The sequence below is a fragment of the Toxorhynchites rutilus genome, chromosome 3 (assembly GCF_029784135.1).
Source record: "Toxorhynchites rutilus septentrionalis strain SRP chromosome 3, ASM2978413v1, whole genome shotgun sequence".
Classification (NCBI taxonomy): Eukaryota; Metazoa; Arthropoda; class Insecta; order Diptera; family Culicidae; genus Toxorhynchites; species Toxorhynchites rutilus.
Window position 1 is genome coordinate 43,522,243 of NC_073746.1, and position 27,057 is coordinate 43,549,299.

The window sequence follows — 27,057 nt, forward strand, 5'->3', positions numbered from 1 at the left end:
ACGGTTCCCCGGGAAGATTTCGAAGCAGCCGCTACACACACACACACATACACGCACGGAATTCTTTCCGTTTGGATCGAGAAAGATCCGGAAAATAATCTGCCAGTTCCTCTAGGAATTTAAAAATACATTCATGTGAAAGAGTTTATTTGAATGTTTTCTATCCATGTAACACTGTGACCAAATATGTTTCAATCAAGTGCTATTAACAGATGGTTATCGAGTTAGCATTAACCACTGGTGGGCTTCCAGTATCGAGGAAAATGTGGAAATATCTAATCGGTACTGAAAATAATCTGCCAGTTCCTCTGGGATTTTCAAATTACATTCATATGAAAGAGTTTATTTTAATGTTTTCTATCCATGTAACACTGTGACCAAATACATTAGGTTTTGTGATTTTTCAATCAATCGCAATCAACAGGATAGCTTCTGAAGATTATTCTTCCCCATCAGTAGGATATTTCCGTATCCAATATTGGATGCATAAAACCTTGTGCCTCCAACGTAACGCTCTCGTTTTCGAAGTTCTCCAAATATTCATTCATTCAGAATGAATTCAGATTCAACTTCATACAAATGATCTCTAAATCAACGATAGTCCTACGTCACCCTTGCGGTTATACCATAGATATAACCCACTTCCTGTTTTTTCCATTCATTCATTGTACATGAAGGAGAAGAAATATGAGCGTGTATGAGACGCAACATGAAATGTAGTAGGATTATTATTGAGCTAATGATTGAGTTGAGATTTATGAGGTTGACTTTGTTAGGTTAGCTTAATAGGCGATAAGTTGGTATAATGTATTTTATTCATAGTCCGAAATTCAACCCCATTTTTCCGGCTTCTTCGTAAGAAGTGAAGTTGATGTTGCTTGGCCAGGACATGGGTCATCGACCGAAACAAGTGACAGTTTGAAGAAACAACGCCCGGTAATTAACCCTCTAAGACCCAAGTTTTTTATTTATCTAAAAAAACCTATTCCACTTTATCTCGAATTTCCGACTTCCAACATAAAATACTCCTAGCCGAAAGCTGCCAGCATAAAAGCAATGTGTATGTGTGGTAGATGAAAATAGTTTAAAGACGTTCTAGTGGAGGTGAACATTTATAATGTCTGAATAATTCTGAATAATTTGAAAAGAGAATCCGTGAAGCCCGTCTAAAGGCGGGCTTGGGCTGTAGAAGGTTAAGACGAGTGGGATAGAATTGAGTGACCCACTTCCTGATGATGCATATTGGGAAGTCTCGGCAATAACTCTTTACACAAACGAATGTGTGCAGCATTCGCTAACTTTGAATCAAAAAAGTTTTGGGTGAAGTATTCTTAGTAACATTTGGTTTGTCCTCAAAGGAACAAAATTGATTTTGTGCTCCGCCTCATAATTATATATGTTACTTGGGTTCAAGGAGTCGAAATCGAAATCCAAGAAGTTCATGACATCAGTTTTTGAAACGCAAAGGAAATTCGTTAATTGATTACCATCTGACGAATGAAACTATAACAGGGGAATATTATGTAATTTTTTTGAACAAGCTGAATAGATGGATAAGTTACGAGGAGAAAACGCAAGAGTAAAAATCATCTATCACAAATCACAAAAGTGTTGAAGCGAAGTGCGAACGTTTGGAAGATCCAGCACATTTTTTTGAAACATTCTCCATCCGACTTCCATCTTTTATCAACACTAAAGAAATATTTACGCAGATAGCGTTTTCTATCAAATGAAGATGTTTTTGCAGCAACAGAAGGGTATTTTGGATGATTTCTGTAAAATCAGTTTAGGGATAGGCTACATAAATTAGAGAATCGCTGAAAAAATTGAATCTGAAAACTCAGATCTTCATTTTCGTGAGTCCGATACGAAAACACTAGCCAATACATGCGAAGTTTTCTGCGAAGGAAGATCATGACACAAGTGATTATCAAAAGCCTATCATGAGATAAAATTGATAGGGTTATTTTCCATTGAGTTTGATTCATGTATGGACTGCATTGTTGTCTCTGGGATTATTGGACAGAGTAAGTGGAACATAGATAATATATTATTTTGAATTAATTCGGGTAGCGAAATATTTTGAACCACATCAAACAACAAATGTGTTGAACAAGAATGTGCTCTGTAAAAATTCATTGTTCAAATGGCAATTGTAGATAAATATACACGACTGGTTCACGCCATCGATATAGGTCAATCCCTACTCGTGTGTTTCTTTTTCGACTGTAGGTGATATGAAGGTCACTGAAACCATAATCATCACGGTTTTTATCCCAGCTCAATTTTTCCATCGATTAGGAATCTGGTTATTTCGATAGATAAGCAAAGAAATAATTGCACATAACATTCGACGGGTGGAATGAAAACTCCACGCTGCGTTATAAATAGGCGCGCGTCATCGGTTCGTTTTTCCATCCTTCGCCAATCATATGTTTTCCACTTGTCTTACTGCCACTGTCAGATTTTTCATTCACAGCGCGAGTGACTGCTTCATCGCCTTTTCACCATCATAAAATAATTTCACCGACGAAAAAAAATAATTTGTTTATCTTCCGCAGCCGTAACCTATCCGAACTAAACTCGATCGAACTGAACCACCGTTGGAGAACAACCGCAACCGCTCTTATCGATCACTATTCGCAAACACATCGCGATCATCAGCATTTTCACGGTGTCCCTTTCTTTCGTGTATTTTTCGCGATTCGCGTACTCCCGAAAAAGCGACCCGCGCGAGAATGAGAGACGCCAGTAGCTCTATTCCCCGAGGGTTAGGATTCAGGCGCGCCGAAATGGAGAATTCTATTTTTAAACATTTTCACAACTCTCTTTTCCGAACGCGTTCGAGACTGGGTGAGTGATCAGCCCTGCGGCAGATTGCATCCTCTGAGATGTGTTTTTTTTTTTGTTTTTTTTTCTTTTGAGGTTGATGAAAAATAACGAATTCACGTGTGGATCCGGAAAATTACACAGAAATGGACACTTTGGTTGTTTTCCCAGAATTCACAGGTTTCTAACGAATCCGTCGTACCATACCGTTGCTCGGAAGTACGTTTGATTGACACACACTTGGGTTGACAGATGAGAGGTGAAAAATATGGAAGTGATCGTTAAGCCATGAGGATGGGGAAAATATTTTTTGGTTTATTTTTTCTTAGGTACCATATATTCTACGCGATTGGTGTGTAGTCTCCCGATGATGCACTCAGCTTAGGCTCCAAAAAGTATCATCGACTGTTCAAACACTTAATTAAACAACCTTTTTTCTTGAGGGTGTGTTAATTGGGGCACGAAATACGCTGCAAATGCGACTGGATTGCGCGGATTAGAAATTTTGAACTGAAAGTAAATGACGAGATCAGTTGGGGAGATCGCAGGAAAATTCGCGTGAGCGCACTCGTTCGAGCAGTTGTGGGAGAAAATTGGGTTCTCGCGAAGCAAAGAGGATGAGAGTGGTGGATGTACTCGAGTAACAGGAAGTGAGCGATTTTATGACCGTAATGTTCTTCCTGCCGTACAATGTAATAATGTTTGCAAACATCGAGTACGTATAACTGTGAATAAGCTAAACTGTCGACGAATCAATTTACAATTATATAACAGTTCGGCTGAAAAGTTTATAAGGTAGCGCAGTAAAACTATTTTTTTTGCAAAATTCAATTTTATTATTCAACATAATTGCCTCCGAGGGCTATACAGCGATTATAGCGATCTTGCAACTTTTTGATATCATTTTTATAGTACTCTTTCGGGTTTTCCTCAAAATAGGCCTCAGTTTCGGTAATCACTTCATCATCGGTTTTGAATTTCTTACCAGCGAGCATTCTCATCAGGTCTGCGAACAGAAAAAAGGAGGCTAGGGGCCAGATCTTGAGAATACAGTGGATGCGGAAGCGATTCGAAGTCGAATTCATGCAATTTTACAATCAATACATGAAATTCGGATTTTTCCATCTTTTTTCACAATAACAAAAGTTGCTTCATTCTCGATGCTGTAACTCACGAACCAATCGACCGATTGCTGTCAAATTTTGACACGTATCCATTAAAAGATGGTGCTTTGTGATAATCAAGTAGATGTTTGAAATAAGCGCCATATAAACGTCAGCCTTATGAACTTTTCAGCTGAACTGTTATATTGTCAGTAGAAATATACATAGTGTATATCTGAGATCGTATTAAATTCAAAAATACGATTTTATATATGATCGTATATAAAGACCTAAACTACTATAGCTCTCCGTGAAGATGGGAGTCAAATGTTGTTTCAACAAATCATCGGTTCGCGAAATCGTTGCATTACTGTTCTTTCGATTCTAAGGAAATTTCTCCTTGCTGCCATTGCAGTAGCCTGTGAGGAGAATCTGAAAGAGAGAAAAAGCGCACTCTATGAGTGTGTGGAGAAGGCGCTTTCCTGTTACTGTGTAATAGCTTGCTGTGATTGAGGAATTCCGCCTCACAGCCAATACATGCGGCTTCGAATGTGAACTTCGAACTTGAAGCGTTATCACGGGGGGCGTGATAGGGTGACTAGAAAATTAGACAGAAAAATATGCTTCCGTCTGGCTGTAAAGATGAATGATAAACTTTGTTTTGCATCGCAGTAGAATGGATAGAAGCATATCAAATCGTGTGTATTGCACCCTTGAGAAAAATTACGTTAAACAAGAATGAGAATTTGAATCAGGCAAAACAGAACAAACAATAATTGAAACGGCAAAAATTAAAATCAAAACAACACGGGATAATTAGACCGACGAACGAATCAAACCCACTGTCAATCATCGAAAACAGTGCAAGCAATAATGCCAAGCCAACGAAAATCTAATGACGTAATGTTGAACAATGTTTATAAATAAAGCTGAACACATCGGTTGCTTCTTGGCGATGTCGGTCCTCTAACGAGGTGATGTGCAAAATTTTGAAACTGACGTGCGAAGGAAAAACGAGACCTCGAGCTCGCATTCGTTGTTGTGGGCCCCTAAAAACGTGTGCACACACGATCGCGAGATCGCGGGTGCGGGTGATGCGAAAATAAATCAGAGCGGACTAACACAAATTGGATTGAATGGTTTTGATGCGTTACCGCCGGGTGGTGTTCGAGAGCGGCGTTTACAACATCTTCTCAGTGGAATCGCTGGGAGTGACCCTAGGCAACCCGTGCAACTGGTGACGATCGTTGATTTCGGTTTCGTTGAAAGGCAGGTGAAGTGAAAGAAAAGGAAACTGTCGCCAGTGTTGTTAGTTTTTTCTCAATCGCGTTTGCAATGACGCAATGTGTCGCTGTTGAGATATTAGCCAGAGGGTATGTTGCCGGCAGATGCGAAAATCGTCGCCACCGCGGCGAGACGGCCACGAGTTGACACTGTGTAGATCATTTCCACGAATTTTCCTCAAACAGTTACTGAGTCACTCATTAATTAAATGTTATGAGCCAGTTGGTGAAGATGCTTGGGTCGGGTTTATCACTAGCCGACAGGAACTGACTAGGGAATGGAGGATCATTGATCGGTGTTCATATGTCGGGAGGTGATTCACTACGGCTATTATATAGTTGATAGGATGGATTGAGTGACAAATAGCGTTCCGGTTGCATCGTTAAATTGGCGTTACTTAATTTGCTGGGAGCATGTTTGGGTGCTAGCGTTTGAAAGCGAACGTGTAATTGTTGAGCGAAAAAGCGCTCAGATCAAATTTTAGCTAGTGACTAATACACAGCACAACAAACATATTTTATTGGCTTTAGTTAGTCTCCAGATCGCCAGTAATTGCTACTATACTACATGAACTGAAATGTTTTCTGTAGTAATACATAGATGGCATTGCAGCGAGTACATAGTCTTTTATTTTGAGAATATAATCTTCAATGAGGCGTCATATCAAGTCGTTTGAAGAGCAGTTTGTATTTTACTTAGTTAGTAATTGTCCTGTTCTTTATTTTCATGAAGAATGAATCAATTTTAAATTTGTAATGTAATTCATTATTTAAGTGCTCCCGTGGCCGAGTGGTTAGCGTCAAACCTAACATGCCGGGGGTTCGGGTTCGATTCCCGTTCTGGTCGGGGAAATTTTTCTTCAAAGAAATTTCCTCTGACTTGCACTGTGGTCACGCGTATTCTAGAGCTTGCCACTCAGAATGCATTCAAGGCGTGTTATTTGGCATAGAAATCTCAACTAAATACTAATGAAAATGACGTAAGTAATGCTACGTTGAGACGGCGGTGTTCCTCTAGGAACGTTAGTGCCATATAAGAAGAAGAAGAAGAATTCATTATTTGCATTTGAAAGGTTTATCTGAAAGCTGATTTCAAAAGAAATATGGATCAAACTTTAAGTGAGTCATGTGGATTCAAACGTGGCCGCCATATGTTTAGGATTATGAACGCATTGAAAGACTAAAACAGGTCACAACATTATACTACTGTTTATGCGAATTCTCTATCATTTAGGGTTGATCTAACGTCGAACATCATTTTTTATGTTCAAGATCTCTAGCAAAGTGCACTGTAATTAATTATTTTTTAAAGTAACGTATTTTTGTAGTAGATATATATTAATGTCTTCTTCTTTCTGAATATGACATTTTTTTCATCAAAGTAATATTTTGTTAAGTAAATTAATAAATACAGCAACTTCATAAAAAAGTATCTTAAAAAAAAACTTTGACTTTTGCGATGAATTTGAGTTGCCTATTTTTGATTTTTCCCTTAGAGTCCACTGTCCTAAATTAGGAACATCTAAATTAGTGATGAAACGAATAGTGGTTTGGTCGGATACCGAATAACGGATATCTGGCGAGGCCGGATAATAGTGAATAACAAACAAAGTGAACAGTCATGTGTAAATGAAGCAAATAAAGTTTTAGAAAGAAGTGAAAAAAGTTTTAAATAAAAATTATGAACGAATGCTAAATTTTTCGTTTAGAATGAATATTCTAGTTGAATGTATATAAAGTTTTCCACTTTTTTTTCTGATAATGGTATCATATTGTAGTAATGAGATTTTTGTGGATGTATTGAAACATTATTAAGAGTGATCGAATAAAAGTGAGAATTACGTGTTTCAAGAACATCGATCAATTATTTTCGTTAAGAGTAAAAAATTAATTAGAACTGTCTTCAGGGATGGTAATTTGAGAGGATGTACACATACACACACGTACACATTATTTTACGACTCAACAGTTAAGCTTGATGGAGTAGTGCGTTAGGTTCTTGTATGTACCAGGTGATTCCGCATTTTACTACATCGAAAAAGTAATCGAATAAGGACGATACTATGCAAGGAACATCGGGCTTATTTTGTATGAAAGCATCATTAAACGCGAGACGGCGCCAGTGGTTGTATGGTTAGCGTAACAGCCTCACAATCCGATCGGCCTGGGTTCAATCCCAGCTGGCGTCGTTGGGATTTTCTGAGGCGAAAAATCTCTGGTTACGTCTTCCTTCGGAGCGGAAGTAAAAGAAGTTGGCCCGGCTCATGAGTTGTTGAGTCTGATAGGTAGGAACAGGTGGAGTCGCCTCCCTGATGTCGGTGATTGGCACTAAAGTGGCGGAAATAGGCCGACGAAAAATAAGCGAAGATAAAAAAAAAAAAAATCATTAAACGCTCACTTCAATAGATCAAACTAATGGTCGCTGTGGTTTGAGGCTTCTATATAAGAGATCCTTTAAACGCTGGAGTAGTCGTTTCAACTACTTAGAAAAAGACACAAATCGCCTGAATGCAACTTTTTCATGAGCGAGGTTTATTCTACGTTCATCCTAATTCTTAAAACAAAATTTATTTTATAAATGAAAATATTTACTATCCAGTCAAGTACCGACACTTTTTCCGCATAAAGAACAATTAAGTATTTCCTTGCAGTGCTTTATATACAGCCATTCCATGCCAAACCGATATAGTGGTTCTCAGATTTTTGTCAAAAGTTGTAGTTTAGTTCTTTATCGCAAATTATTAGACTCGTATTTTTTAATTTTTTTTGTTAGGGTGACCATTTCCATTTTAGGGTGGTCCGAAAAATCTATTTTGTCGCATTTTTGCCAAAAATGACTTTTTTTAAAAGTTCATAACTTTCGAACCACTGGACCAATTCAGATGTTCGACATATTAAATTAACGCCAGTTAGCTGGTCTTTTTTGGAAAAATACTACGGTTGCAGAAAATGCGAATTATGTTCTCGTTATTATTAATTGTACATGGAAACTTCGATATAACGTACCCTCGTTACAACGTTCCCTCGTTATAACGTCACTCGATACACATTTTCAACGTCCAAAGGAATAATTTTTTGAATATTGTATTTTGAAAGAACAATAAATTATCTGTATTTTGATACTACAGCTTGAATTGTACTTTTTAAAAATCCCGAAGTACAACTGTTTTGTGATTCCGGATTCTAAATGGAACAAATTTTATTCATCAGTACGAAGGGAAACATCATGAGGAAGGATGGTTTCATCTTCTAGTTGAATTTATTCATTAAACTTACTCTAACAGCAACACAATAAAGTTCTTTATCATGCTTCGATTTAACGTACAATTTGAAAGCAAAATGTACGTTATATCGAAGTTACCCTGTATTTGTTTTTTTTTTATAGTTTTCAAGGTATCGGGACAAAAGGCGCTATATTTTTTTATATTTTTTCTGGAAAGCTGAGGATTTTTCACATAATATATCTCGAAACCAGGGGGGGTGTTTTTTTCGTTTTTGAGTTATGATTTTTTAAAGTTAACCGATGGTCCGAAACATCATTTTTGAAAAATGTCATTTTAGGAAAAAAGGGGAAAAAGTCGATATTTCAAATTCCCCTAAAATGAAAATGTGCATCCTAACAAAAAAAAATTAAAAAAAACGAGTTTCATAGTTTGCGATAAAGAACGAAACTACCACTTTTGACGAAAACCTGAGAACTACTCTATCGGATTGACATGGCATGGCTGTATATTAGGGGACCAATGAAAATGGTCATCTCGAATTTCAAAAAGTTACCCCATAAAAAATGTTCACCATCTCGAAAAAAACACCCTATGCAAAATATCAGCTCAATCGAATTTAAGGGAGAGTGGCGTAAAGCGGTCAAAGTTTGAGTTTTTTGAAAATCGAAAAATCACCCAAGGGGGGAGTAAAGGAAATCGGGGTTTTCCAAATAAAAAATTGCCAAATGTCTTTAAATTGCATGAAACGTCGAGATCTAGTGTCATCTTGAAAAATTTTTTTTGTCAAAAATCGGCATTCTGGGATTTAGTTTTTTTCTCGGAGTACGAAACGAAAAGTATGATTTTAGGTGCCAATAAAAATAGTTATCTCGATTTTTCATTCGAAACTTGCTACGAAATGTTGATTTGCACGATAATATACCCTATGCAAAATTTTAGCTCATTCGGGCTTCATTTACTAGTTTCATAAACGCTAAAATTTGAGTTTTTTTGAAAAACGAAAAATCACCGAAAATCGAGGTTTTCAAAAAAAAATTGATGCCATATGTCTTAAAATTGCATTACTCGTCGAGATTTACAGTTGTGCGAATTTTGTTTATATAACTGTAGATTTCGACGTGTCATGAAATTCTGAAAATTTTAACGTTTGTGACACCAGTAAATGAAGTCCGAATGAGCTAATATTTTGCATAGGCTATATTATCGAACAAATCAACATTTCATAACAAGTTCCGAATGCAAAATCGAGTTAACTTTTTTTTATTTGCACCCAAAACTATTTTGGCATCAACTTTCGTTTCGTACTCCGAAAAAAAACATGTCCCAGAATGCTGATTTTTGACAAAAAAAAATTTCGAGATGACACTAGATCTCGACGTTTCATGCAATTTTAGGACATTTGGCACCAAAAAAATTTGATACTTGAATTTCCGATATCCTTTACTTCCCCCTTGGGTGATTTTTCGATTTTCGAAAAACTCAAACTTTGGCCGCTTTGCGTCACTTTCCCTTAAGTCCGATTGAGCTGAAATCTGGCATAGGGTGTTTTTTCGAGGTGGTGAACATTTTGTATAGGGTAACTTTTTGAAATTTTAGGATCCCATACATTCATTGGCACCCTACTGTCCATATTACCCCCACTATATGTCTATAATACCCGCATCGAAGAAAATGTTGTAATTTTCGGTCTGTTTTGATTTCAGTAAAATATAATGAAAAACCCTTTTTTGTAAAAGATTTGGCCAATTAGGTATAAAAACAGTATATTGAATGGCGAGAAACTGCATCAAAGTTTTGGGAAACATAATTTCCAAAGATATAATTAAAGTTCATCTTAACATGTTCGTTTTACCCCACCTCCCCTACATGTTGTTGCTGCGAGAAGGGTTTTATACCGGGAAAAGAGAAGACAACTATCCGCGAAGATGGCTACAGGTCGTCCGAGGTCGGCTCGGATTCCGCGGGTTATCACTGTCATCAAAAGGAAGATTCGGACGAATCCAGTACCTTCAATGAGAAAAATGGGGAAGCAACACGGAATTATTGTCTTCACGGCACGGAAGGAAAGGAATATTGCGGGGTGAATTTGAGGGCACGAGGGCTACGAGTCGAGCAATATAAGAGAAGCTTGAACTTCCTCAAGCAAAAAAATCCGGTAACCTTATTCATCGTCGAGAGCAAGTTTACCGTTGATCTCGTATCAAATTCCAGATCCGTGAGCGCTATGGTGTTTGGATTGGTATTCATCCGAAAGAGGGGCAAAATAAACACGGAGGTCTACATCGGGATTTTGAGTAAGTATGTTCTTCCGTTAATCAAGAAGCAGTACGGCCATAAGCCAAATATTGTATTTCAATAAGATGGCCACACCTTGAACTGCACTCAGCAGTGGCGTTTTGGACGAAGGATAGGTGGCCGCAACTCGATCTTAATCCGCTGAATTACTCAGTATGGCGCGTCATGTAGGCTAAGATCTATTCTAAAGACAACCCGAGTACAGCAAGCCTCAGACAAACAATGACCAATACCTAGAGAGAAATGGATCCAGGTTACATTATTAGGACCTGCCGTATGTTCCGGAAGCGTGTGGAGGCCTTAATTACAACTAGTGGAAACTCGATCGATGATTAACATAGTTTAAAACTCTCAGAATAATCCGCATTTTGAATAAATAAAAATAATTTGAGAATTTATTCAATTTTGACATTGTTGAATGGTGCAAACATTATCACGCATACAGTAATAGTGAAAGATAATTTCAAGAAAAGATTTGATTGATATTCATCGACCGCAAATTTATATTACATATAAACTTAGAGGGATTAGATCTTTGCAGCAAATAAAATGAATTGTGTTTGATTGTATCAGCTGGGTGTTGAGTTGTTGAGTGTTGAGTTACTCAAATCGAAACATAACCTCTACGAATTAATTAATGTGTTTGAGTAGAGAATTCGAGTAGAAACGGGAGATACAAAAAAAAACAAATCGGTTATATTATCGTTACTTTCACTTGTTCTTCGGTGTCAAAAGTAAGCGTAAATGGTAAAAAGATAAAGTTCTATTAATATTAAAAAAAATCAAAACGCAGTATTTATTTCATTTTAGAAACATGATTTCTTGAAAACAATTACTAACTTTTCAAGAATGCAATTTTCAAAATAATATAAATACATACTACGTTTTGAATATTATCAATATTAAAGGAGCCTTACCCTAAAGATGTTTTCCCAATTTTCCCCATTAATTTAATTTTCTTTTAGCGCAATCACAACATTTAATATTCATCCGATCTGCAAAACAATGTTCGCACCGTTTTCTTCTCAATGGACCGCATCGTCTAGCCAGCTGATCGAAAAATAGCCCACTACTGCGCAACCAGAAACCGGCATCACGCTTATCGACGCGCTTGTTGTACAAATTTATCGCGTGCGCAGGAGCGGGAAATGCACTTGAACTCGAAAACTGTTCGCCCTTCAAGGACTGCGCTCCTTTGACTAGCCGTCTAGCCGAAATGCATTTTTCAACTGTCAGTCAGTCGGTCATTGCGACAATTTCACGATCCATTTAAGCGGCGGGCGATGTGTTTGGGTGTGAGGTTGCAATAAAATTAAGGGAATGCTCTCCCGTCGCGTGGCAAATTTGCTACTTACTAATTAGATCCAGCAAGTCATGCGCTCGTAGAATATCACTTGGCAGATCCAATAGGTTGGACTCATCTGAAAAGAAAACCGGTGATCGATATTATTGTCACATTCTTGGACGAGAGGAAATAGAGCGAGGCGGCGAGGGAAAGAAAGCGTGGGAAAATGCTTGGTTTGGCGAGAAAATGAAAAAAACGGTCCAAGTGGGGTGGAAAGCGAACACAACACGCATCGTTCGAGAATGGTTGGAATGTCAGGAATTTGATTATTCACCCTCTCCCATTCGTGAATGACAAGTAATGACCCGCTCGTGGTGTTTGGGGGGTAATCAGGTATGCATAACTCGGTTGGGTAGTACAGTGAGACCTCCATTATACGAATGTAAACACTCATCCAGTGAAAAATCAATTTTCAACGATTCAATCGGAATGGGTCGACAGGAGATTGGAATGTGGTTGGCGTGTTCTACCGTGCCCTGGCTGTGGAAACGGCAGGCAGCTAATGTTTGTTTTGCTTTGCTGAGTTGGATGAACGTTAGCATGAGTTAGCACTTTTGTATAGGATTAAATAATCGATATGTTTGGCTTTTGCTGGCCAGAAACAGACCGGCAGAGGGAAAATGAGCGCCATCGTGTTTTGAAAATATTGAGCAATATTCGTGCAGATCTAAACTTGGTATAATTAAAACGTGGGAAAGGTAATTAGAATTGATTGGAGCTGAAAGCTGTAGTTAGTGAATCGATATACGTTCTGGGTACTACAATATTCAATCTACACACTTGCTGAACGATTTCAGATTCTGTATATTATAAAGAAAAGTGAAAATAATACCTGCTTCACCGAAGTTTCCGCTCAGTTTTTCGTTCAATTGCAGGCTTGTTCCTTTCTTATAGTTTTTTTTTGTATTGATGTTTCTTATAGTAAACTGTTGCAGAATCTAAGATATTACAAAATATTGATGGGTGATTATCAAAATCAGCGCTGCCCCCTAGTCTTTTAGAAGTTTGAGTGTTTGTTTCGCATTTACGTAAAAATAGATTAATTTGGACAACAACTTTTAAAAACACAGAAGAAGTGTTCGTTCAAAGGTACTTTGAGAGAATAAAAAACAGGTCACGAATAGACCAGCAGCAAACGAAGAGCCCACACACAACAAGATGCTATCGATATCGAAAACTAGAACGCTCAACGTCAGTCCCTAGGGACCGACACGAGACTCAGCGTGTTATTATTTGTTTATTTGGTCAACAGGTAACATTGTACCCCAATGACAAGTAAAAATAATATAAATTAACACAGAACACTTCTAAAGTTACACTTATTTGTTTCACGCGTCATATTAAAATTAAAAACGTGGTAACACCTATTGAAGGGACGAGACATACTCCGCATTGGTTCATGCAAACCATAATTCGTTCTAGAAAAGACGTTTTCATGAAACAATTAGCAAAAAATGGAGGGAAATGCCAACAATGAACGAAAGCAATAACTTCCAAAAGCTTTAATTTTTTTTCTGAAATGTTTTGACTTTTGACTTTTTTTTTCTTATTGAAGTGGAAAAAGTACTACAAACGTGTTTTGGCAGCCAAAGTGAGATAACGTAAAATTATAAAGTCTACGGCTGAAAGTCTCTATAATAAAGAATAATAAAAATAAATAAATAAAATTATAAATATGGTTCTGATCGAAAGTCAACTGAAAAAATATTTCTAAAATTAGATCAAGAGGATGCATCCACCTTGGAAGAGACATTACCTATTCTAATAGACAAACTCTTATTTTGAATATTTTCTGAACGATTTCCGGGAACTTTTTGTTTGAGTTAGAACGTAAAGAGATCTTGAGCGAGAGCCTGTTTTTGCGTCATTTTTCAATATTAATACTTAGATCAAATATATAAAAATAATTGTTTGTCAGTTTGTAAAGGGTGTGTCACATCAAATTGCATCACGGAAAAAACGCTGTAGAAATTTAATTTTTAGGAATTATATCTTCAGCTTTCGCTTATAATCAGATAAGAGTGTATAGATCACGTTGGCCATGCTTCACTGTCAATTTTTCGTAAATTTGGAAAAATGTTGTCGAACGAAAAAGAGCGTCGTGAATTAATCCTGTGCACTCATTTCGAGAATCCGGAGTTGTCACATCGGGACATCGGTAAGATGATGGGAATCGTCCAATCCAGGGTCAGCAGAGTACTAAAACGATACTTCGAGAACCTAACCATCGACCGGAAGGTGAAGAACGGCAAAAATGGATGCTCCGTCAGTGGAAAAGATCACAAGCGCGTAGTTAAGCAGTTTAGACGTGATCCGAGAAGTTCGGTCCGGGATGTCGCCAATAAGCTGAATTTGTCAAGTTCATTCGTCCAGCGGACCAAGCAGCGGGAGGGCCTGCGTACATACAAGGTTCAGAAGGCTCCTAACCGCGACGAAAGGCAAAACATGGTGGGGAAGACGCGAGCCCGGAAGCTGTACACCGAAATGCTGACGAAGCCGCATTGCCTGGTAATGGACGACGAAACCTACGTCAAAGCGGACTTCCGTCAGCTGCCGGGCCTGTTGTTCTTCTCCGCAGAGGACAAATTCAGCGTTCCGGAGGAGATTCGCAAGCAGAAACTATCCAAGTTTGCCAAAAAGTACATGGTGTGGCAAGCGATCTGCTCTTGCGGAAAGCGGAGCGCCCCCTTCGTGATGACCGGCACGGTAAACGGGCAGGTTTACCTTAAGGAGTGCCTACAGAAGCGCTCACTACCACTATTGAAGCAACACGAGGGCCCGACCATCTTCTGGCCGGATCTCTCTTCGTGCCACTATTCAAAGGACGTGTTGGAGTGGTACGAAGCCAACGGGGTCACCTTCGTGCCAAAGGAAATGAACCCGCCCAACGCGCCGGAGCTTGTCCCAATAGAGAAATATTGGGCGATTATGAAGCAGGCCCTCCGGAAGAACCCAAAAGTTGTCAAATCGGAGGCGGACTTCAAGAGAAAATGGATTTCTGTTCAAAAAAAAACTACAACCTGAAAAAGTTGTAGTTGTTTAATAGTTTTTATTTTACTGTCTAAAATTTTCAAAAGGATCGGTCTACTGGGCGAATTTCTACAGCGTTTTTTCCGTGATGCAATTTGACGTGACACACCCTTTATGTTCTGAATAGACTAAGGAACTACTAAACCGAAGTGAGAATTTTATAAGGGCTGAGATTAAGATTTTATAAGTTTTATAAGGGCTCTCGATTTAGACTAGCGTTACTGTATTATCAATTTTTAGCCATCTAAAAAATATTAGCAATCGTATGGGGGAATGTCTGTATGCCCAGTATAAGCTCAAAAATACTGATCTGATCATCGTGAAAATTAGTATATGAAGCAATTCCACGCCAAAGCGAGCAAAACCAGCAAAATTTGACCCGACAACTTCAATTTTGTTGACTTATGATGGAAAATTCCAAAAATCACAATTTTCATTGTCATACTAGCCCGGCAAACTTCGTCCCGCCCAAAATTTGTTTTTTGACATCCGGCAATACTTTTTGTGGTATAGATAGAAGAAGATATATGAGTGCGTTTCATCACATTAAAATCCATTTCCAGTTTCGAACAAAGATCAATTTCGCTAGCGCAAACATCAAATGGACTAACAGCACTTATCACTAAGTAATTGTAGAACATATGGGAATTTAATTTTCCGAACTTTCCCTTCTTCTTTCAGAGTTTTCCGAAAATTTTCAATTGTCATGTTTGGAGGGGTGTCATACCATCATAGAAACATTTCTCATACCCAAAAACCCTCACATCCCTAATTGTGCTTGATGTGGAGTGTCTCACTACCGTAAAAACATTTATTGCACTCTAAATCCTCCACATGTCAAATTTGGTTTCATTTGCTTCATTAATTCTCGAGCAATGCAGAAATCTGAGTTTCATTTATATGGCAGCCCCTACTCCCCTAAGAAGCCCTAAGAAGTTTTATCAGGTCTACACAACTTTTTTTTCCGTCTCGCTTCATCTCCAAAATAGTTTTATGGCGAATAATCTTATCGAAAAAATTGGAAGTGTGTGTGAATTTAATATACTGGCAGCACACGTATACCAATGTATTTTTTACAGACTGTCGTTAGTCTGAGGAGTACATACATATATTTTATCGTACTGCAAATGGAAAATTTTGCGCCAAAAACAGCACATTTGCAGGAAGCAATACTTTCTTTAATATAATTTAAAGAAAAGTCCAACTGACAGTCCTCGTTCACTTGTCGAAGCTTACGGTGGACATGCTCCAGACGGGTACAGAAAAATATTTCGGGCACCAGAAAAGTATAAAGATGAATAATTGAAATCATTGCTTGATGAAAATCTATTCTGAACACAATCAGAAGTGGCTTCTGCATTAAATGTTGATCGATCAACTGTTTCCAAACGTTCATAATCAACAGGAATGCTACAAAAAGATTGTTATTGGGTCCCACACGAAATAAAAAACCGTGGTTCAGTTCTCGTGAAAACATCGAAAAATGGCTTGCCAAATGAATCGCCTCAAAAGAAGTGAACATCTTCGATAGGGAATCCAGATAGAATATTCTTTGAATAACACTCAATGTAACATGTGTTTAAAAGAAAACATTTGATTTATAAAACGAGTAAAATTAGTGCATACATCCATGAAAATAAGGAAAAAATATTTTGTTCATAACTTAAATATGACTGATTGGTTTTACTCAGATAAACATTCGAGAAATTTTAAGGAATGTCGATTATACCTTCGATTTTCAGCAGAATTTACCAGAAGAACTATTCAGGAACAATTGATACAGGCCTTGAACATTCGATACTCAGATCGTGATTAAAGTTAATGAATACCGCGTATTTAATATAAATCAAAAATTAATAGACAAAAATGTTTGCACCATGCTTACATGTATAACAGTTTTAAATTTCCATTCATTCATTCATTGATATGAATTCTGGACATTTTTTTCTGGTTTCATAGTTCATTCGTTCATTTATTGGTGTGAATGAATTGAACTGAACTCGACATAAAAATTAGAGGAACAGAGTGTACAGAGTCGACATTTTAAAGGGATTTTTGAAATGATGTAACTTCGTGAAAAATCAATTTACATCATTTTAAAACTACAACTTTTAAGGTTCTGGAATATTCTTCGATAATATTTTTATCTAGCTGTTTGTGGATGTAGAGAACAACAATATCGGGAAGAAATAAAAAATCAATTTACTTATGTTCCTGTGTATCAACACTTTTTTGTTTTCATAGGTTAACCGCAAATCCAATTAACCTTATCAGCTCGCTTTCATTTGATTCCTAACCCGTTTCTGTAGGACCTTTCAATACAGAGATATTTTTGCTTGAAAGAAATCATCCCTTCTGCTTTGATGATGAATAATTCAAAAAATAATGATCGCACCGCAAATCAGAAGACAGTAACGAAAACTCCAATAGCAAACTCCGTAGCACTTTGAATTGATTTTATTTGTTTTTGTCTCAACTCTCGTGTCGTGTAGCCTTCGAGAGGGTCTCCTTAGCCTGTCGATTTTTGACAAATATTTTTTTCGAGATGACAGCAACTCTAGACGTTTCATGCAATTTTAAGACATTTGGCATCAACATTTTTTTTTACTTCCCCCTCGGGTGATTTTTCGATTTTCAAAAAACTCAAACTTTGACCACTTTGCACCGCTTTTCTCCCTTTAGTCCGATTGAGCTGAGATTTTGCATAGGATGTTTTTTCGTGGGTTTGAACATTTTGTATTGGATAACTTTTTGAAATTTTAGGGTCGATTTTATCCCTTACATTCATTGGCACCCTACGGTTTAGTTAGCAAGTGAATGTCGATAACTGGACTTACTTTCTCATCCAGTTACCGAACGTTTACTGTAGCATGACCCATGCATGTTCCTATGACTTTCTGTGTGCTCGGTCCCGCAATAGTGATAAAGATATTGAATTCATTGTAGCAAATTGGTTAAAGACGCTTCGTTAATCTTTTCCAGGTAATACAATCAGGAAACATCCAAAACACTTAGGAAGAAATTCAAAACTATATTGCATTTTATAAAAAAGATCTCTGAGCATGTTTGCTGCTCATATAAGCATTTCCAATTAGCTAGACATTTGAAACAACATACTGTTAAAGTCAGTCCAGTTCGCCAAAATTTCTTCAATGAACTCTCTTCTGGATATGCGTACTATAGAAAATTATTAAGAAGATAAATTCAAATAAAATTATTAGCTCATACCCGAAAATATGGATTACGGTTCAATTACAAGAACACATGAACTAGTTCATTCGAGAGTGAAACGAAATGAAGAATAGAATGATCAGAAAAATTAAGGAGGATCTCGGTTTCGTTGTAGTAGAAATAAACGACCTCGGACACTTTGGCTGGAGTTTGGAAGCGACCGAACCAGCTATAGATACCAAGCCACTCAAAAAGGCAGAAGAAATTGTGAAAAGATCCCAAAAAACCGGACACGCAAAAAAAAACCGCCACATGAAAAAAAAAAGACACACATAAAAATCAAGACAAACGATTGGATCCGGAAACACGATAAGATCCCACTATACGAAAAAATGCAAACATGCGAAAAAAAAATTCGGATGTACGAAAAAACTCGACCACAAAATGAAAGAATAAGGACACATGATAAAAACTGGACAAACGATAAAAAAATATCCAGAATTTTGTGTTTTTTCAAAACATATTCATTCATTTATGAATATCTATTTTGTCCTCTTGGAAGTAATCCTCATCTGATATTATACATTTTACGAACGTTTCGACATCGTCTTTATCTCCTCAATCGTAGCTTAGTAGCATCCATTGGGATGATTGAGCTTTAGTTTTCACGTCGCGGACAGAGTCCTACAGCTACTCAGCAATGTGAATGCGACGCTGTTTCTGGTCGGAATTGGGTAATTCGTTGGTATCATTGGTCATTAAAAAAATCATTGGTAAAAATTTTATAACACGAGTCATCGATATGTTTAGGTCCTCAGCAACTCTATAAATGAGTGAAAATTTCAAAAAAAATTATATGGGCACTCTAATAAGTGTACAACCTTTATAAGGAGCTAAATTGTCCTGGACGTGTGATGGTGAAACAGATACGCTCCGGTTCATGTAACAACAAGTGTTGCAAAATGCTTGAAACTTCGGGCATGATGCTTCAATATCTCAAAACTATACACCGAATTGCAGCTGCTCATGTTTTACTGTGATACTTCACGTTCTCCCCAGCGATTTAGGTAGAAATATTTTAATCATCCTAAGCACAAAGAGAACACCAGGGTTCCAACAGTAAACACTTTCTCGAGAGAGTGCTGCACTATCCCCAGTTGCATCAGCTGCAGCAACGCAATAGTAGGAAGGAACATGATTTAATTGCCGCCAAAGAATGTGCACCCTGGAAGGAATTTGTCTGGTTGTAAAATAAATCACACACTTGGGTATTCGTTAACGCGGGAAAACAACTTGTGACACTGTAAAATGCTTTATGATCATAACGAATGCTAATGCACTTTCTTTTCCCGATGACAGACGGGGGGAAAACAGTTCAATGCCACTCAGTAGTTATAACGCGAGAGAGGTTCACAATCTATTGTCCTTTTAATCCACATCAAACGGAACTTATTCTCCAATTGAACTATTTTTTTGTGTGTACCGACAAATAATTATTACATTACCATAGACGAACGGAGGGAAATGGACGGAGGATCCCGCTGCTCTCTGCCAACGGAATCCTACAGCACTATTTATGCGTTGATTGATTGCGTGTTTGTCGCCCCCACACGGTTCGGTGTCGTTCAACAACCCGACAGCACGTGGCCAACACCAATCGGGCTGTAAATAGCGTTCGATTGATTGCCGAACCATAAATCAAAATTTTACGGTGGTTTTATTTCCCAATGTGATGCTGGAAGAGAAGCTCAGTAACAGACGATCATACCACTTATATGGCACTTGTGTGTCTTCCTGGCGCTCATTTTGCAAAACCACAACAACAGTGGTATGTTTGCACGCATCATTATAAAATATTGTGATCTGTTTATTGCCGAGTTTTTAAAACACTATAAAGCCCTTTGTTTACTCACAACTGTGGCGTGCAGCGATGCACCACAATCCACTGTCCGGCAGCTGTGTCAGTGTCAGATGTGAACATTCGCTTTCGAGATCACGATCAAGTTCAACGCTACGCATCGCGTCGCGTGCGATCGTTGTTGTTACGTGAAAATCACCCCGCGGCGAAACGTCATCGCGATAGTTGTTTTTGTCATTCGCTAGAAGTTTAGTATCCTGGGACATGGTACCGATGGCAAGGTTGGCCTTTCGCGTGCAGCTGCATCCAAAACTGATCGGTCGGTGATTTTGCTAGTTTCTTCTTCCCTTTTGTTGAACCGAGTGTTGTCAACACAAGAGGATCAGTGGCCATCAGTGTAGCGAAGCTCTTGGTTGGTTGGATCATGACAGAGGAGTAATTCTTACGGTTTTGTTGGACTGTTTTTACCGTCATAAAGGGGCAATAATTAATCCAGTACGGTGGTGCGGTGAATACGTCGACGATGGCCGTAATGTAAATATAAATCGAGCCAACCGCCGTTCCACTTGTGAGCGGATGAAATAATACTAATCGACTTTACGGTAAATCAACACTTTTGGTAATTTCCTGGTTTCGTTCGAGTGCAACACCAGATGCTTCGATCCTGGCCAGGGGTGATTAATTTTCATCGAAGAATGGATGTACAGAAAATATGATGCGGTAAGATAACTTTTAGTATCCGACAATCATGATAGAATTGCGCAGTTATAATGTACGGAAATAAATCAGCAAGTGCATTAGGTGCATTTTTTGAGAAAACAAATTATATCGGACAACATCCATCTAGTACTATCTGATCTGTTTATGAAAGATTTAGTGCATGGTATTCCAGAGTACTCCACCCATTATTTATAACTGCTTTTTCCACATCTAAACATCTTGAGCCGATCAAAAAATTCTTCTGTTCGACCCAGTTGAATTTACCTTTTACTATAAAATTCCTAGTATTTATAACAAAACTCATCATATACTGATATTATAAGATTATTTTCAGATACAATTCTCGTCCAAGATTTTTAAATCACTTGCAAATAACATGTTTCTCCGTTACATAATGTTACATAATGTTACATAAATGTTTTATACAGAAAATATGATAGAATAAAGACAGCTCTAAATCGGACAATTCCTTCTGCTCTTATCAACACATCCAGCGCTCCTTACTTTGGTATAGATAGAAGAAGATATATGAGTGTGTTTCATCACACTAAAATCCATTTCCAGTTTCGAACAAAGATCAATTTCGCTAGCGCAAACATAAAATGGACTAACAGCACTTGTCACTATGTAGTTGTAGAACATATGGGAATTTAATTTTCCGAATCCCTTTTTCCTTTTTCTTTCAGAGCATGTTTGGTTGGAATATTTTTGGTTGAAATATGTATAATATTTTTATGGGACCCCCTCTCCATTCCAGAGGAGGAAGAGGGTGTCATACCATTATAGAAACATTTCTCATACCCAAAAACCCTCACGTCAAAAATTGTGCTTGATTAGTTCTCGAGTTATGCAGAAGTTTGTGTTTCGTTTGTATGGCAGCCCCCCTAAGAGAGGAGGGAGGAGTATCTAACGACCGTAAAAACATTTATTGCCCCCTAAAACCTTCAAATGGCAAATTTGGTTTCATTTGCTTGATTAATTCTCGAGTAATGCAGAAATTTGTGCTTCATTTGTATGGCAGCTCCCCCTTAGAGAGAGGGGGGAGAGTCTTACCACCATAGACACATTTTTTGCACCCTAAAACCTCCACATGCCAAATTTGGTTTCATTTGCTTGATTAATTCTCGAATAATGCAGATATGCTTCATTTGTATGGCAGCCCCCCCCCCCCTCAGAGAGATAGGGGAGGAGTGTCTATTCACCTCCACCTCTAAAACCTCCACATGTCAAATTTGGTTTCATTTGCTTGATTAATTCTCGAATAATGCAGAAATATGTTTCATTTGTATGGCAGCCCCCTTCAAAGAGAGGGGGTGGAGAGTCTAACTATCGTAGAAACATTTATTGCACCCTTAAACCTCCACGTGCCAAATTTGGTTCAGTTTGCTTGAATAATTCTCGAGTAATGCAAAAATGTGTGTTTCATTTGTATGGCGGCTACCCCTTAGAGAGGGAGGATGGAGAGTATAATCACCATAGAAACATTCATTGCACCCTAAAACCTCAATATGCCTAATTTGATTTCATTTGCTTGCATAATTCTCGAGTAATGCAGAAATTGGTGTTTCATGTGTAAGGCAGCCCCGCCTTAGAGAGGGGGGAGGGATCTCAAACTATCACGAAAACCTTCCCCGGCCCCAAAAATCCCTACATACCAATTTTTATGTTGATCGGTTCAGTAGTTTCCGAGTCCATAAGAATCAGACAGACAGACAGACAGACAGACAGATAGACAAACAGAAATCCACTTTTATATGTATAGATTAGCAAAAATCGAAAGAGTACTTGGCTGGAAGAATTCCGCAAATCAAAAAATCCAAATTATTAATGCGATTTTCAAGATTTGCGTTAAACACTCTGCTAAACACTCGGCATGTGGAGTAGTTTCGCTAGATTCATGACCGACAAGCTATGAAATAACAATCATTCCATGGTTAGAGAATTATGTTGATTGTAAACTACGCAAATAAGCATTTCTCGGTCGTCGAACCAAAAAAAGTAGTAGAATAATATCTCAAATTGAATTGGAATTAGAAAAACAGGCAAATTTTTTACAAAATTTGTAAATATCGATTCATGGGCATCGGTACAAGAGGGAAAACACTTACATCTTGAACGATTTGCCACGTCAAGGTCGACCATTCACCTCTTCCACTGACGAAACCATCGACAAAGTAAAAGGAATGGTGCTCGGAAATGGTTATTTAAGTTTGAGCGAGCTAGATTGTAAATCAAAAAACTCGCACGAGACCGTTCGTCGTATCTTGGTTAATGTTTTGGGCATGAGTAAAGTCACAGCACGACTAGTGCCAAAAGAGCTCGATTTCCTATGATGTTTTTATCGCGATCAAGTGACTGAAGACATGCTTGAACGATCAAATTTTGATTCCACGTTCATCTAACGCATAATTACTGGCGGAAATATGATTTTTTTCGGTGTCTCCGAAACCGAAAAATTATCGCTTCGTGGGACCCATTTTGACAGCATTGAAGACATAAAAAAATTGCTGCGTGAACTGAGGGCAATTCCTGAATACAGCTAAACAAATAGTTTCGATAACTGGATTGTACGTTGGAAAAAGTGTATTGCTTCAGAAGAGGCCTATTTTGGAGACGATAATATAAATTTAGATGATAAATAAAGCATTTTCTCTAAAAACACAAATTCCCAGTAAATGTTTAAAAAATTATAGAGGAATAGATGGAAAATCCCAAAGAAATTCCTAAAATTGTGTTGTTAAGAAACATGAATGCCGGGTTTTTCATGTACCAAATCGCTGTTGTTCGTTAAAAGAAATGAAAGAAATTTCGAGAATTTCTATGGAAAAATTAACGTGGCATAAAAAAATCGTTCGCACCTCTGCTTTTGGTGAAATCGGAGAGCATTTGTGTACTTTGAGCTTCGGTAGTCAGCAAAATTGTAAATGATCATCGCAACACCTACAACACGATGCATGTTCGGAAAATAACCAGAATGGGGGTAAGAGATACGAACGAATTAGGTTGCAGCACGGCAATGCTCCGCGCTATTGCACTTTCATCTTCCAGGACACCATCAAAATGCTAGAACGAAGACTGCAATGACATGCGACGTATTCGCCGAATCTAATTTTTCCGGTCAATGATGCATGACTGGCAAACATGTATAGGTACTGAGGAACGTTTGAGTTTTGCGCGTTTTGAAAGTGATCATTTTGATATCAAAATCAAAAAGACCACCTTAAAGGTTTGGAACGATGAACAGGAGGCATATTTTGACCAACACTAGCATTGAATTTAAAAATAATTATAGGAGGTTGTGTTCAAGACACGACCGCATTGTTGACGTAGCACTACGCTGCAGTTTAATTCAAGTCGCTTGTTTATCGCTTTATCCTTAGTGGAGAGGGGTTTTGTACTGGCAAACGAGCCAAATCACATACAAAATTTCAGAACGACATTTACTTTCTTGGTGACTAAATAAACGAAATAAACTCTAACTGTTAATCTCATCAACATCGAAAAGTGTAGCACTGCTTCATTATGATCAAGATTAGCGCAAATGCAATCCTAGTTGGAAGCAGTTTTGCGACTGGCACGCGAGCCCAAATAAATCAATAATCTCATATAACTTATTGAATAACTTGGTATTTCTCAAATAATTTTTTGATGCACAACCTTAACACCTGCTTCACCATAGCGTCAGTTCAATGCATTGATGACAGAAAACAAACAATGTTAACTGCTTGGAAAAAGTCTGAATATTTGCCTCAGCAGAGATTAATTACCAATACCCTAGCTTAAATATTCCCTCCCGCTTTCTCCCCTCCTTGTTTATATTTATCATTACGACTGCATAATTTGCAACACCAAACAATCCTCAATCATAGCATTAAAAAAAGGCGATTGTTGCATCGTTACAGGGCCAATGCACACGGGAGCAAATGCAATGGGGTTTCAGCGCAGCGAAGATGCACTATTTTTACGTACGGGTTATGAAGCACGCACGTACGCACACAAATATTCATATATCGATGGCTTGAAGCAACTAAATATACACACACTTATCTCCGTTTTGCGCTCTTCTCAACAGAAGGCCTTTCTGTTAATATTGCCAGTCTAGATTAGCTTAGCTGTCATCCTTTGTGGGGAGAGTTTTCCTACCGTCATGCGAACCAGTATAACAGAACGGTTCTTGTGTTTGGCTTTAGCGGTAAACTGAGAATAATAAAGCAAACTTGCGAAGATCAAGGTTAGTAATTTGTTTACAAGTGGGCGACTGCGCTTAACGCTTTAGCCGCGGCTAAACCAATACATTTCCATAACAAAACTTGAACTCAAACACACTATTTACAATCAAGAGATGCAACCGATACTTGTAGTGCGAGCGGGTGGTTATAACGTGATTGGAATTCGTGAAAGCGAGAAAGTTCCTATCGAACTTGGCATTGCAACACGTACCTTCAACTATGTTGCTTTTGAGATCCATGTTGAGTTTCTTTTCCACCTGGTTTGACACTTGTAGTAGTACAAAATCCCGTACAATAATCTCTTTCAATGTTCAATAACGACGTAATCACAAAGTTGAAATACAAACAACAGTTCCACAAAATTCAAATCACAGAGAAATTCAGAGGGCATACTATGCCTGTGCTACGTTGTCAGTGGTGTCACTTGATTCTACTGAACTATCACAATTGCCATCACCACCAAAACAGGTTCGTCTCCGCTCAACTGAAGACACACCTCACACAGATTCTGGAAGAAACACCAATAACAATCATTATTGAACGCGAGAAACAATCATTGGGAGCAAATTTGAATCGATTGCAATGGCGAGCGAAATAAAACAACAAACTAACATGGCGAAAAAAAACACTGCAACCATTGAAAGCCGTACTAAGACTGCTGTTGCTGCCGCAGCCGTGAAGCTGGAACATATTGTAACGAGATCAAATTGAGGGGATTAATCTCCCCTATCGAGTGGTGGTTGCGAGTTGTGGAACTTGTTTTCTACACATGATCAACATCACAGTGTCTGTGGATGTGCTTTGCGGGTGTATAAACATACGAGGAAGAAGAGTGTCGATCATACGAAAACTGGAAAGCGATAAAACTAAAAATAAAACACATTGGCCGAGATGGTATAGCATGGCATTGGTGGTGCAAGTGTGTGAAAGAATGAGAGGAGCAGGCAGCTAAACAAGCTTTCGTTTCATGCATATTCCAGGTTTGTGACAGTGGGCGGTGGGTTGATCGTTGGTGATAGAGCTGCTAAATTGTTTTGAGAATAGATGAGTTGGGAGCCTATCAGGAGGTTCAATGAACCGGTAATTTGATTTTATGGTTTGTCTATTCGATCAAACAAAAAAAAATTGAAACCGACCGGCAGGGTTACCATATCTACAGAATAATGTGCATTTATACAGATTTTTCATGCTTTTTATAATCAAGAATCTGTACTTACAGATTACTGATTTTAGGATTCCATACAGAATTCCCAGATTTTTCAAAATAATGTTCCCAATATTACATTGCATTTCTGTTCTCGAGTTTTGCAGTGAGAAACACATTTGGCGATTCATTTTTATGTATATTGATTATAATAATTTTCGAAGAATTTTACTAAATGGATGATACCAAGGATAAAACCAAACAATTAAACATTCTTAGAAGGACAAAGAAGATTATGATTTTTGGAAATCTTATCATAAAACTAGCTGCTCTGGCGAACGTTGTTCTGCCATATAAATTATTTCTAGTGAATAATTCGAGTGTTAACACTAAACCTACCGATGTTTCATGTATACCTATTCCTACCACAGAGGGTCAAGTGACCCTTTATGAATAGTTAGTGAACAATGACTCGTTTTATATAGTTTTGTTAAGAAACGAGGCATACCATCTTTCACCTTTATATATAGACATTTTGGGATAACAATTACTAGCAAAATAATTAAATTACCATTTTTGAAACGCAAAATAGCACTGTAGTTTGAAATGGTAACTGTTAGCTCGCTTGGATAGTCAACAATACAATTAATTTGAATTATTCACTATTCATTCAATGGTTTTGGTTTTGTATCACAACCAAACATACAAATCTTTCTGATATCATATCAATGTTTTTTTCATCCCATTTGTTTATTTTAGGCTCATTAGCATTTAGCTGAAACAGAGCCCAATTTTAATCGTGCACACGTCTCATGCTTATCATATC

The 27,057-nt window shown here is 37.9% G+C and overlaps 1 protein-coding gene across 11 annotated transcripts in view; it reads right to left on the reverse strand.

Annotated features, from left to right (window-relative positions):
* The window catches only part of LOC129775606 (embryonic polarity protein dorsal-like), a 65,490-nt gene that overhangs the window by 19,817 nt on the left and 18,616 nt on the right, over nucleotides 1–27,057 (reverse strand). For 3 of the 11 annotated variants that reach the window (XM_055780549.1, XM_055780550.1, XM_055780551.1), the window contains 2 exons: nucleotides 25,299–25,595; nucleotides 12,090–12,155 (listed from right to left, as the gene is read on the reverse strand). The exons of 1 other annotated variant lie outside the window; for it this stretch is intronic. In XM_055780549.1, coding sequence (XP_055636524.1) covers nucleotides 12,090–12,155; nucleotides 25,299–25,326 — 94 coding nt within the window. In that variant the 5' untranslated portion in view covers nucleotides 25,327–25,595. Of the gene's footprint in view, nucleotides 1–2,452; nucleotides 2,711–3,162; nucleotides 3,322–12,089; nucleotides 12,156–25,298; nucleotides 25,596–25,699; nucleotides 25,796–27,057 lie in introns of those variants that run through there. 7 more of the 11 variants (XM_055780556.1, XM_055780553.1, XM_055780552.1 and 4 more) reach the window with 6 other exon arrangements.